A 13,805-nucleotide genomic window follows, 5' to 3' on the forward strand; every position below is an offset into this window, starting at 1 on the left:
GAGGGAGCCTGTTATTGTTCAGATAGCTCCCCCTCCCATCAGTGAGGTGGTGCACTGAACTTTGGAATCAGTTCCTGGATTCTCTCTGGCTGTGACTTTTTGCAGGGTGGAGCTATCAGACAGGCTAGCCAAGAGGGAGTCATGGCCTGGGTATCAGACCCACCAAGAGGAAAAACTGTTAGGGGTTAGGTTCTTTTTCTGGCTGCCTGAGCAGCAGTAACTTAAAGGGATTCCAAAAAGTTATTAGCTATAACACACACACACACACACACACACACACACACACACAATGGCATGTATGTGCAGGCAGCAGAAATCCCAAATACCAGATAAAGTAGATCTTTCTGAGCAGGGAAGCCACATTGATTGCCCCAACGGGGAGTGAGGCAAAGTGCAAAAGATGTCCTAAAGACAGTTACAGGAGATTTTAAGAGCACCTGGGAAACCAACACCCCTCCCCCAATAACTGACACAACAATAACAACATAGGAAGCATTATCATTCTTGTAAAAAACAAAGGCTTTTCAAAAGTCTTTGCAAAGTGGATTTTTCCCTAAACTCCCTCTCACCCTCCCCCCCTTTCCTTTCCCTTCTTTCTCTCCTCTCTCCTCTCTCCTCTCTCTCTCCTCTTTCTCCTCTCCCTCCTCTCTCTCCTCTACTCTCTCTCTCTCTCAACAGAGAGATATAGACATGGATATAGATGTATAGCTATAGATATTATATATATGTATTTAATCAGTTTTTCTCAGAATCCTCAGCCCTTTTCTCTGCCTAATCCCATAAAAATAATATAAATTTTGTAATAATGATAGCAGGTTAAATCTGGTTGCCTGCACATTTTCAAACGTGATATGTGTTCTTTACCAATGTGAGGCCCAGAAATATTACCATGAGCCCCCAACACTCAGCAGATTACATACTTAAAGTGTTTTCCTAGAAGGAGCCTATATTTTGCCCGGTAATCGCGTTTTCCATAGTTCCATCACCTCAACTCACGAAGACAAAGAATGCCAGTTATTTCAATAAATACTATTTGCTGAGGAAGGTGGGGGGCCAGTGCAAGGAAAACAAGGTCTCTCATTTATAAATGAAGTCAGAGCATTCTTACAATTTTGCATGTTAAAACATTAATCCATCCACAAAGAAGGAAGTGAATTGCAATTTTGGGTGCCTCTATTAACTACTAAAGTGACTTATAAAAAGCTTCTGTTGTTCAACAAGGTGACTTATTGATGCTTTGAATACTGATCCACAGACTTTAAAGTAATAGATCATCTCTACATGCCTTCTGATCTATCACGCAGCTGGAATTATTTTTTCTTATCTTTAAATACCTCCATCATTTCTGACCTTAAGAAAAAGTCAAGATACAAATAAAAACAACCACCACGATTTAAATTTGGAAACATTCTGCTACTCCTTTAAAAAAGAAAAAAAAAAAAAAGAAAAACAAGGCAATTTCACATGGAGTCTGTATTTTGTAAAACCGTCAACTGGATTCTTCAAAACTATGCTCTGTCTGCAATGCAAAACAAGTGACTGGCAAATGCCCACAATAATTCCTAGACACCCCAAATACTGGTGCAGGGTAAATTATAGCCACACAGAGTACTGCACAATAGCTCTGTATCCATAAAGCTCTTTCCCTGGGACCCTGGAAGAGCAGGGTTCAACCGCTGACAATGGCAATGGCAAGAGAAGAAGTGACCTCAGAAGAGAAACTGAGACTGGATCAACATGACTTTACCAACTCAGCGGTGGGAGCTAGAATCCTTTCCCTCCACAGTGAGGGTCTCTATTGTCCCAGCCTATCCTCTAACCATCCTGTCGGCAGCCGCTACACAATACCTCAGCACTTCCCCACTGACATTCGATTTTGCTAGCAAATGACCAGTGTTCTTGAAGGTCGGGGGTATTTTTATTAAAATTTTATGGTGAATATTTTATGTTTTAAATTACCTTGTATTTTCTGTGGCATTCGCTGTATTCTACCACTCCTTCTCCTCCCTCTTGCCTTTCCTCTAAAGATTCTTTTCCTCACATTAAGAAAAGCCAACAGAGATCTAAAAAATAAACTAATTGAGCTTGAATCCTTATTGGCTAATGTCTGCTAATGCGGGTTTTTTTTTTTTAATTTCCCCAGAATATTATGAGCCTCTTACCTTCCCCCACGCAGTTTGCCAAGAATTAAAAAAGAAGAAGAAGAAGGACAACAATGACAACTATTAGAGTGGGCTGGTGCTCCGAAGGGCAGCTGTGTCTCACACCAAGAAAGTCTCATGAGCTCTATGTACAAACACCAAGAAAAAGGCTTCTTTCTCTGCTGCTTTCAAAAGCTGTTCAATTGTTTCCCTTCCCTTATGAGCTCCCCGGTTATAAAAAGAAAATGTATGCTTATCGCTACCAAACCCAATCTAACTCATCCTGTTTCCAAAGTGAACTTGTGTTGAAGGTGAAGTTCTCTATCGTGAGGTCACGCCTATGTTCCACATTCTATGATCTGGAGCTTCATGCTGTATTATAGACATTAAAATCTGGCCTTTTGGACTTTCCTGACCCTGCTCTCCAACGTCCAACAGCCCCAACCCCAGACTGCCTCCCCTTCCTCCAATTTGTAGGGATAATGAGTATGCTTCTTAATCTATACTCATATATGAAATCTATAAGAGGCATAATCCCCGTGGCTGGGGCACTTTCTGAAAGAGCCTGGCACAGGCTGCCCAGCTGCAAACATGCTCTCCTTTTTTCCACAGGAGTGCAACCTGAACCACATTAATAGGCTTAATTTATTTTGTGAGTCTTTTCTTGCCGGAAAGGAGGGAGGGGGTTTCCTGGGAAGACTCTCAAGAGTTGTTATATATCCTTAGATGTTGTGAGGGAAGAGAGCCACTGTGAATTCCCAGGTTACAAATAATTGAAAAACATACAAGTAAATCAAGCCAATCTGACTTGCTTTTGTAAATTAACTGAATTGCCCTCTTAGAAACCAAGCAACATGATGGGTAGTGTGAGGTGGCTGGCTAATTGAGGTATGAAGGCAACCCAAGGAAGAATGAAGTTGGTGTCTTGTACTAGCCTGGCAAGGGAAGGGAAACTTGTGCTGCCTTGCTGGAGATGGGTGTGTGGATTTACTAAAATTACATTTCGTCCACTTGTAAGTCAGGCTCTTCTCCAGGGGAACTTTTAGCTGCCCCAACCTGACAGGGTTGTGGCAGCTATTATTATATTAAAACCATAGCTCTAGAGGGGGTGGGGTAAAGCAGATCTGAGGACCCAGCAGTGGACTTCAAGATCAAGGTGAGGAAAACACTAATCTGTGTATATTGCCAGCTATGCAAGAGAGCAGTTTACCAGTGTCAATGTTGAGTTTAAAGCAAAATTCAGTCTATGAAAAATAAGTTACCAACTATTTGCAACAGTAGCTTCACATGGACTTATTTTTCTCCCATGTCCAGATGGGGTCGGCTATTGAATGAGGCTCTTTTATTTTGCATGGGGCAGGGGATTTGTGACCATGGTCCCCCCTTTTATTCCTCTCTCTATGGAAACCCAGATCATGGGGAGAAATATGCGAAGCTAAATAAAGAGAAGCCGCAGAAAGGAGCGCTTGAGAGCGGCATCTGTTACACTTGGGAAGTTAGACTGACAGGAGAGGGCCAAGGAAACCTCTCCAGTAGATTAGTTAGAACAGCAAGAAGATTTGGCTATATTCAGATATTTTCTTCAAAAACAGAACACCTTACTTGGAAGAGAAGATTCTACCACAGCTGCTGTAGGATGTGCTTGCACCTAAATTTCATAGGTGTTATCTGTATTCATGGGAACTATTTTTTAAACAAATAGAAACAAAGAGAGAGAGAGAGAGAGAGAGAGAGAGAGAGAGAGAGAGAGAGAGAGAAGAATAAGAGGGAGGGAAGGAGGGAGGGAAAAATAAAGAAAAGGAAAGGAAAGAAAAACACTGCAGTCAGGTTTTGCTCCTAACAGAAGGTATTCTTGCATTAAAAGAATGCAAAACAAGGGTGTAAAAACCTGTCGCTGGGCACAGATGCCTCCTACTCCATAATCCCCCCCACCCCCGCCCCCGCAAGCCTGGGAACAAATTGTCTGAACCTTTTTTGCGTGTCTGGCCAAACCAGTTGCCCAGAGCAGAGGCCAAGGGCAAGAGGAAGGTTGATTGTAAGAACTCAGGCAAATCAGACTTGGAAAAGGACCCCCTTCTTCTTCATGCAAAAGCCTTATCAATTGATAATTGCCTTAACCCCCTGAATGGTCAGACTAAGATTAGCAACTCTTTCACCCAAAGGCAGCTGCAAGGTGGGGGTGGGGAACCTACCGCCGCCAACAACAACGTGGCAATGATCATGATTTTTTGCTGGTAAGGTTTTTTTTCAATGTGCTTCCTTCTGACCTCTAAAGTGACCCAACAGACTGGCAAATGGATCCTCAAACAGGCAGCCTAATAGAGCACCTGAAAACTTTTATTTTTGTTTGATTTTAACAATTTCTTTTTTTCTTCAGGAAGCAAGAGTTCAAGCACAAATAAGGCTGCCTTCTTGCAAAGGAAGATACATGCAGTGGCAGTAAAGAAACGAGGTAGCTTGGCAGGGAAAAAAAGGGGGGGGGGAGAGAGCGGAGAGAGAGAGCGAGAGACTGGTTCTAGGTTAAAAGCAGATAAACCTTTACAATAGGATACCAGCAAATGAAAGCACAATTTCAGTGAGGGAGGAGGAGGGAGGAAAATGGCAAACGATCCTATCTGCCAATAATTATTAAACGTTTATCCTTTTTTTAAGAAAGAGAAAAAGAAAGAAATACATCTCAACCAGATGCCAGGTTTTTCTGCCTAAGACACAATTTACATTTACCAACATAAACTCCTATTGCTCTGTGCTCTCATAAGTAATTACTTATTTCACAGGAAATAGATGCTCTTTAGCTATATAAAGGAATGGCAGAATAAGCTCACCTTGTTTTTATTTTTCTCATTTTCTTGCATTTTCTTCAGATCTGTCTTCTTAGAGAAACTAATGCCTTAATGACTTTCTGGTAGCTGCAAGCCTTCTTTTATTTCTGCTAAATATATGAAAATGTATGCAAATTTAAATCAAGCTTAACCTAGGAGCTCTTGCAATATATTTAATGGAATTTCAAACCAATAAGGGAACTCTAATGCTGTCTTCTGTAAGTGCAAAAATAATTATGCAGCTAGGTTACCTCAAATATTATGCAATGAAAGGTCATTTTTAAAATTCAGAGATCGCATTGTGTATCCGGTGTTTCCTTATCCCAGCTAGAGCAAATCTTTGTATTTCATCCCACTCTGCTTACATGCAAAACCTTTACTGTGGGGCTCTGGAGCACACGAACTTATCCTTCCCTAACTTCTAAAAGCTTAGGAGGAGTGCAAGTCTTTCTCCCTTTCTTCTAACTAAAAATTAAAACAGTCTTGTTCTCTCAAGCTGAAACAAATTCAAGCTTGATGGGGATGATGAGGGTAGCGGTATTAATGCCAAGCAATCTCTCTCCCTCTTTCCCTCTCTCCCTCTCTCCCTCCCCCTCTCCCTCTCCCTCTCCCTTCTCTCTCTCTCTCTCCTCTCCCTCCCCTCTCCCTCCCCCTTTTTCTCCAGGGCACACTAAATAATTCCCACTTACTTCAACTGGTCTTCGATGATGGTGGAGGAAATAGATACGTGTTAAAAAACAATTTTCCCAAAAGACAGCATAGGTCGCGGTAGCGGAAACTTCTCATGTGTACCTATTGGGAATCGGTCTGCTGAGAGTCCGGGGTGAGTATGAGGAAGGGCTGCCAGCTTCTGCCTCTGACAGAAGTTGTGGGACCTTTGATGGGAGCTGACATACAGCCATAATAAAAACCAAGTCTTCCAATTAACCAACAGGATTGGAAGGCAAACTTCAAAATAACTTTGAATTTTGCCAGTATCCCATTAGATTTCACTTTCCAAGAATATTCCAGTTCTTCATGCCTTAAACAATGTTTTTTTTTTGTTTGTTTGTTTTTTTCTTTTTCTCCAGAAGAAACTGGGCATCTCTTTCTTACATGGCTTTCTGACCTTGGCATCAAGTTTGTTATAAATGTAAAATGAAATATATAAGTCAAAATAACTCTTATTGGAAACATGGACTTCAGTCTATAGATTCCAGTTCCTACCGAAGACATCCCCTTTGCTCAAAGTTTGTAGCGAAATTTTATTTTGCAGTCCTTTACACACAACCAACCCAGAAAGCCAAATGAATCTGAGGAAAAAAATCCATATGAATTAATATATAGATGGCATTTAAACTGGTTACATTATTTTCTTAATATATTTTTCGTTCTCCATTTGAGTTAACCTAAATAATGTAAAAGCCAGTTTGCAGCCTCACCCCCTATCAGCCTAAACACACACACACAAACAAACCCATCCCTCTAATTCTTCCCCCTCCACTACAGACAGGGACGAAGTATGTGGTGGTGGTGGTCCTGGTGGTGGGTTAACCAAATAATCTGCTGCCGCCACTCAGCGCGAGGCAGTCAACGAAGCAGAAAGATTTGATTCACTTCCTGCTTGGATCTCACTGAAACTCTCAGAGCTTCGCCAGCCTAATTTGGAAAGCTAGCCCAGCCTCCCGCACAGCCATTGGCCGAACCCATGGCTGGCCAGGCCGAGACCCGCTGCGATTGGCCGCGGTGAGTGCCGGTAACTCGCTCTGGCTGCTTTGGCTCCCCCGCACGATAGATGTCAAAGGCTGAAGCTGCTCCCTTTGCCACATTATAACTAGTAGGGGTTCCTCACCGACCATGGCCACAGCTGCCTCGAATCCCTACAGCATCCTCAGTTCCAGCTCTCTGGTCCATGCGGACTCTGCGGGCATGCAGCAGGGGAGCCCTTTCCGAAACCCTCAGAAACTTCTCCAAAGTGATTACTTGCAGGGAGTTCCGAGCAATGGGCACCCCCTCGGACATCACTGGGTGACCAGTCTGAGCGACGGAGGCCCATGGTCCTCCACACTGGCCACCAGCCCCCTGGACCAGCAGGACGTGAAACCCGGGCGAGAAGACCTACAGCTGGGCGCGATCATCCATCACCGCTCGCCTCACGTCGCCCACCACTCTCCGCACACTAACCACCCCAATGCCTGGGGGACGAGCCCAGCTTCGAACCCGTCCATCACGTCGAGCAGCCAACCCCTTAACGTGTATTCGCAGCCGGGCTTCACCGTGAGCGGCATGCTAGAGCACGGGGGGCTCACCCCACCACCGGCTTCTGCCACCGCACAGAGCCTACACCCAGTGCTCCGAGAGCCCCCAGACCACAGCGACCTAGGCTCACACCACTGCCAGGACCACTCCGACGAGGAGACGCCAACCTCGGATGAACTGGAACAGTTCGCCAAACAGTTCAAACAAAGAAGAATCAAGTTGGGTTTCACACAGGCCGACGTGGGGTTGGCACTGGGCACATTATATGGAAACGTGTTCTCGCAGACCACCATCTGCAGGTTCGAGGCCTTGCAACTGAGTTTCAAGAACATGTGCAAGCTGAAGCCGCTACTGAACAAGTGGCTGGAGGAGGCTGATTCGTCCACAGGGAGCCCGACCAGCATTGACAAGATCGCAGCGCAGGGCCGCAAGCGCAAGAAGCGAACCTCCATCGAGGTGAGTGTCAAGGGTGTACTGGAGACGCATTTCCTCAAGTGTCCCAAGCCTGCGGCGCAGGAGATTTCCTCGCTGGCAGACAGTCTCCAGTTGGAGAAAGAAGTGGTGCGTGTCTGGTTCTGTAATAGAAGACAGAAAGAAAAAAGAATGACTCCACCAGGGGATCAGCAGCCACATGAGGTTTATTCGCACACCGTGAAAACAGACACATCCTGCCACGATCTCTGACTGCAGGAAGCAAGCAAGTGACCTGCCGCACTGGGAGCAGCGCGGATTCCTTTCTCTCCCACTCCCTTCCTTTCAATGCAGCTTCATTATTGCCATTTTCTAGATCTCTCTCTCTCTCTCTCTCTCTCTCTCTCTCTCTCTCTCTCTCTCGTTTTGTTTTAATTTTCTTTCTTTACCCTTCCCCCCTTTCAACAGGGGATCCTAACTTATGTTAAGAAAGGAAACACACACACATTCAAGGCTTCTTAACGCTGATACACAGTTTCATTAAGCAGTCCAGGTGGGGACTTCTTATCCCCTGCGGCCCAGGCAACATTTCTCTCCGGCTTTTTCTACTGATCAATACATATTGTTTACTTTGAGTAAGATTTGTCTGGTTGCTCCTCTCTAGGAAGAGCAAGGAGTGGGGTAACTTGGGGGCGGGGTAGGGATGTGGGAGGGAGGTGGGAAGACAGATGTGTGCCTCTGAATAACCTTTCAGCGCCTTGGTTATAGCAGCTGTATTTCAGGTGAAATCTGTATTACAATAGACTAGTTTTGCATTTTTTAAAACTTCTATAGCATTTCTAAATGTCTGCGGTGTTTTACTACAAACTGTACACAATATTTGTGAGATAATTTGTATCTAATCGACCACTCCATATTATTATTGGTATTATTATTATTCCTTCATTGAGCTGATGGTTTTTTAACTGCTTAGAAAAGGGAGGTGAGGCTGGGAGGAGCGGAGAGATGTGCCTACCACCATTCACTCACCCTCCCCCATCCCAAATCTGTAAGGAGAAGAGAGAATACAATGGAAAGAGTTATTGATGATACACACACGTGTATATATATATATGTTTGTTTTGTTTTTTGTTTTTCCCCATGGGTGGAGCGCCTAGAATGGGCAGAATAGGCAAGCTGATTGGGTTTGCAAACTAGTGCGAAGTAGGAGAGGATATTTTGAGGGATTCTGCCCTCCCTGCCAGAACTGTTGAGCCCTTGCTGGGCTTCTGCAGCGAAGATCTGGGTGCCAGAGAAGAATTCGGCAGCAGTGCTCCAGCGATAGAGGTCGGCGGCGAAAGGAGCTGAGGGGACTCTGAAGGTACCGAGGTCTGGAATGCCTGCATTCGGAGCTCCCCAAAGGCCCAGAGCCTCTCCAGGTCAACCACCAGCGCTACCCCACCTCGACCCTCCTAAGCGAAGGACTTTGCCTTCACATGCTATGAATTTCGCTGGAGACTACGATGCCGAGACGCTGGCGACAGACTGGGTCAGCGCCTCCCCGTTCAGTTCACCTCCAGTTCAATGCCTGCTCCTTGAATGAGAAATCCTGGGGAAAGGGTAGCGAGGGCGCTCTCTGCTTTGTGAAGAACGACAATGAAATGATTGGCAAAGGTCACAGGGATTTTGGTCTAGCCTTTTACCACATCCTTTCCCGTGTATATACCGCTTTTGCTGAGTGGGCTCACACGGGTGGAGCCATCTCCATGCCTCGGACAAGCACAGCTGGTGGAAAGTCCATGCAGACTATTGAGCTAGCTAGTGAGCGTCTGGGTGGCTGGGTTTCTGTTTTTTATCTCTCTGTGTGTATGCGTCTCTCTGTGTGTGCGTGTGTGAGCGTGCAAACGTATGTGTGTAGATAGTTGTGTGTATATTATTACTATTTACAAGAAACAAAAACTACAAAAAAATCTCGCTAGGCTATGTAGATATCCAAAAATATGCATTTGCTGTGGCTTTACTGCTAGCTCTGAAGTCCACATGCCAGGTCCACAGACAGACCTCATTTCCAAGGAGCATACATGTGCTGGCCAGTCAAGCACCCAACACCCAGCCGCTGCCCGCCAGAAATGCCTGGGAACTTGTATGCCCTGGCTGGCCGCCTAGCTGGGCCTCCAGGCGCAGCTGCAGTAGACAAAACTTCAAACTACCTAAGGACCAGATAGCCTAGGGCCCCTTGTGGAAGATGCTCCAGTATGAATTGCCAGAACTCTGGTCCACCACACTGTGTTCCACAGCTGCAGGTCCAAGAGCACGAGTTAATTCAAATCCCGAACCGTTTTTCTCTTTTGTCAAGCCTCTGCACTCTGTTGGTACTTGGGTTTAGTTCTGTGATTTTTTTTCCACATTGAGTTTATATTTTACAACTGTTAGGATTATTCGTTTGTTTCTATTTTTTTCTTTGCAGTTAAATGCTATGGTTCAAACCTGAGTTAACCCAAATATTTCTGCCAACTTTATAATTGTACAGTTTTGTATATTAAACGTTTTTGAAGTTATTAATTTAAAGAAAGATCATTTAGTTTATTCATTTAGTAACTGATGTATAATAAACGCTATTTTCATTAAGAGTTGCTTTTTCAACTATTTTATTCAAATTGCCTATTGCAGTTGCCAGCAATTATTTATTTTCAATAAATTCTGCATTGTGTTAAAAAGGAGACTCTTTCAAAGATGAGTTGGGTGTCAGAAAGAAAACAATTCGCTGTAATGTTTGATGTGAACAGTTTTAGCAAGGGGTTTATATTGACACAATATTTTATTGTTGTAAAAGATTAAAAACGTTTAAATAAAACATTTTTCCAAAAAAAAATCTGTTTTCTTTTTTTCTTCCTGGCTGTATCGTGTGGTAGTGTGTGAAGTGAAACATTGAAGCAGAGGCACATTCTGGGTGAACATTGCATCTGCTTTGCTTCAGGTTAGAAATCATTAGTCAATGTTTTGATTCCTGATTCTCTCCTTCTGATTTTTGGCCTTTCATACAGTTGCACACACAGCAGGGCCCGTTATCATGCCCACGCCCACACCCATACTCAGACAAAACACACCCCAAATGTTGGGAAACACTGTGGCTTAGGGAAGGCTGGCAGGGCAGGAGGTTCATTTCAGGAGGTGCTATCATTTTAATGTTCTTCTAAAGCAGTGTCTGTCTCTCTAGTCTAAAAGATAGATACTTCTCTGAAACTGTGCCTCCTGAAATTGGACCCAGACCTTCTCTGTGGCATTTATCTCATCTAGTTGCAACCACCCCTCTTCTTTTTCTTTCCCATGCCTGCCCAGTGCTCTTCTGGTAGGTGAGCCCCCATTCTCCTGAGAAGGGATAGGCAGGTGACCATATGAAAGGAGAAATGCTCTCCTTTTCCTTGGACCCAGAAACTCGGGTAAATTGTCCACCTTGTGTTTCCCACTAAAGCTAAGTTCTATTCATTCTTATCTGAGTTTTGGAGGAAGGAAAAAGATTACACAAAGACATTAGGAAGAAAAGTTCGATTTATTACTCTTCATCCTACTTTTGCATACCATTTCACTTCTGTTATTTTATCACAAGACTCTCCATAAAATATGGGAGAGTTAAGCTGTAGTGATGACTGAGGAGTAATTTACTAAATGAGAAGCAGTTATGTGTTAAGGCTTTGTATGTACAAGCATGGCTTTTCCAACTTTTATTTGGTAGATGCATATCAAGCAATAGATAAAATATTTAACTATAATTTTCCAACAGTAAAATCCTTCTCAATTCATACTTTGAAGTGTTTTTTTTTTTTAGACAAAGCAAAATTACTTAATCATTTAATAAGTAATGATTATCATGTGTAATGTCTTGCATTTTTCAGATTGCCATGATTTACAGCTACACAGTGCACCACACACATATGAGCGTTGTATAGAAAATATGCTATATGTTGTCTGTATACTCATGGGCATATTTCTCTTTATAAATAACACAGATTTTATAGAGATGTATCTGCAGACACAAAATCCGTAGTCTTAAACCTGTTGGTCCTCTATCGGTTCAGACCAACTAACCTCTTTCTCTTTCAATATTATATAACATTAAATTTCTTTTCAGTTACAGTTTACATTCAATATTATTTTGTATTAGTTTCAAGTGTACAGTGTAGTGATTAAACAATCATGTACTTCACAAAATATTCTCCCTGATATTTCCAGTGCCCAACTGACACTATACTTAACTATTACAATATTATTGATTTCCTATGCTATACTTTACATTCCCAAAATGATTTTGTAACTAACAATAAGTACTCCTCAATCCCTTCACCTTTTTCACCCAGTTCCCCCCAACCTTTTTCCCTCTGACAACTATGAGTCTGTTGTCTTGATTTGATTATAAAAGTTATAGCTTATCTTAATAAAGTACACAGAATCCAACTAGCAATGTATTCTGAACTCTTTAATGAACCCACAAAGCAGATATTTTAGGAAATACTTATATAAATATAAATAGACATTTGTCACTATAAGAATTTTTACTAAGTATTACTGATACATATATTTAACACATATTTATAGGACTTGTTTCCTTTATTGCCTCTTTTCTTTCTCTTAAAATATAACCATAGTTTAGTTGGCTTTCATGGTGACCTCCTTAACAACCTCATTATTTGATCAACATTACATTTTCATTAAAATTTAGGGGATGTTGGTGCCTCTGCCTGGGACTTTCTTTGCATTAAGGTTACCACCACCCCAATTCCAACCAGGCCTTTGTAGGAGAAACAGCTTTAACCTCAGTTTCTCTCAGGCCTGGGTAACAGTGGCTCTCTCTCCCATAATAAGAATTTGTGGGTTCAAAACAACAATAATTCTTTACCTTATTTAATTGGATAACAGAAAAAAAAAAAAAAGCTACATTCTTATCACCTAATCAGAGCAATAGAAAATAAAGATGTTGGATAGTGGAATGGGATATGAAAAGAGTAAACATTTAGGTGCTACAAATATGTAAACAAAGTCACAAATGCAAATCAAGTATACATTTTTATGGTAGACAGACATAGATTGATTGTCTATATGGCTGTGACTTTCCGCATGTGTAACAAAAGGGAAATGGATTATTAAACTTTAGCATTTATCTTTCGAACAAGAAAAGAAAATAAATGTCATGCCTGGAAGTCAGTTCTTATCTTAAAAAAAAAAGGGTAGGGGAAACCATTGCCTAAATTAGTACCTGAACTGTGGTTGTCTTTAATAAAATAAAACACATTTCCCTTGGAACTGTTTAACATTTAGATATTTCCCTTGCTCTCAAGTCAGGGTGCTGTTGTTGTTTTAATTTTCCGTAGGCTATAAGTAGCCTTAACATAAATTTCTGTTTTTATGTTATTTATATTTTTAGTAAGAATGGAAGAGAAGAAGAATGAAGATATAGAAAATTATAAGAGGTTAAGATATAGTGTTCCAAAGAAACAAATGTATTTTTCCACCTGTCGGGTCTTTTTAAATACACGTACGGTACCTCAGAATTGAGAAATTACATCTATGATATGATATGTAAAAATCCAAACATGTCACCCTTTAAAAAAGCCTTGAAAGGAAGAGAAAGTAACAACGAAAAACAATATCATGTGAATCGATAACACTCACACTCATCCATTGTGTAAAATAAAAAGATAGAACACTATACATGTCCCAGATAGTAGTTTTAAAAACAGCAATCTTCCAATTTACTCATTTACATATATTAATGTTTAAAACATTAAGAAAAGTGAATATAAAATATGTGAAATCAATTAAGGTATTTTTTTATGAAAGAAAATAAATGTATCTTTTCTTAAGAGCACTGCTGATAGAACATTTCCAATATTAGGCAATTATTTAAAAGAATACAGTCTCAAAAACGAATTCCAGTTAACTTCTGTTACATCTGAAAAGGTGGAGGTTAGGGTAACCCATACAAGACTTCAACTATTGTTTTTGTAAAGAGAATTCACAAAATTAAACTCTTGCGCCTTCTGGTGAAAAAATGCATTAAATCACTAAGCATTCTTTCATAAACATGAGTATAGAACCTCTACCTATTTAGACATGATATAACTCACTGACTAGAAAACTAGGTTCCCTTTACAACACTATTTTTTATCAAGGAGGATTTAATATAAGATGGGTTCATTTTGGATAGCTTCCAATGGGG

General features: G+C 41.7%; 1 protein-coding gene and 1 pseudogene across 1 annotated transcript; both read left to right on the forward strand.

The window, feature by feature from the left end:
- Window positions 1–6,741: 6,741 nt before the first annotated feature.
- POU3F4 (POU class 3 homeobox 4) lies at window positions 6,742–8,063 on the forward strand. The gene has a single exon (XM_036271485.1). The coding sequence runs from the start codon at window positions 6,800–6,802 to the stop codon at window positions 7,883–7,885; it is 1,086 nt and encodes a 361-aa protein (XP_036127378.1). The 5' UTR covers window positions 6,742–6,799; the 3' UTR covers window positions 7,886–8,063.
- Window positions 8,064–9,114: 1,051 nt separating this feature from the next.
- The window catches only part of LOC118636080, a 141,586-nt pseudogene continuing 136,895 nt past the window's right edge, over window positions 9,115–13,805 (forward strand).

The sequence above is a fragment of the Molossus molossus genome, unplaced genomic scaffold (genome assembly GCF_014108415.1).
Source record: "Molossus molossus isolate mMolMol1 unplaced genomic scaffold, mMolMol1.p scaffold_m16_p_2, whole genome shotgun sequence".
Classification (NCBI taxonomy): domain Eukaryota; kingdom Metazoa; phylum Chordata; class Mammalia; order Chiroptera; family Molossidae; genus Molossus; species Molossus molossus.

Excerpts from the sequence above, each read along its gene's own strand:
- POU3F4 (XM_036271485.1), top strand. The coding sequence starts at position 6,800 with ATGGCCACAGCTGCCTCGAATCCCTACAGCATCCTCAGTTCCAGCTCT.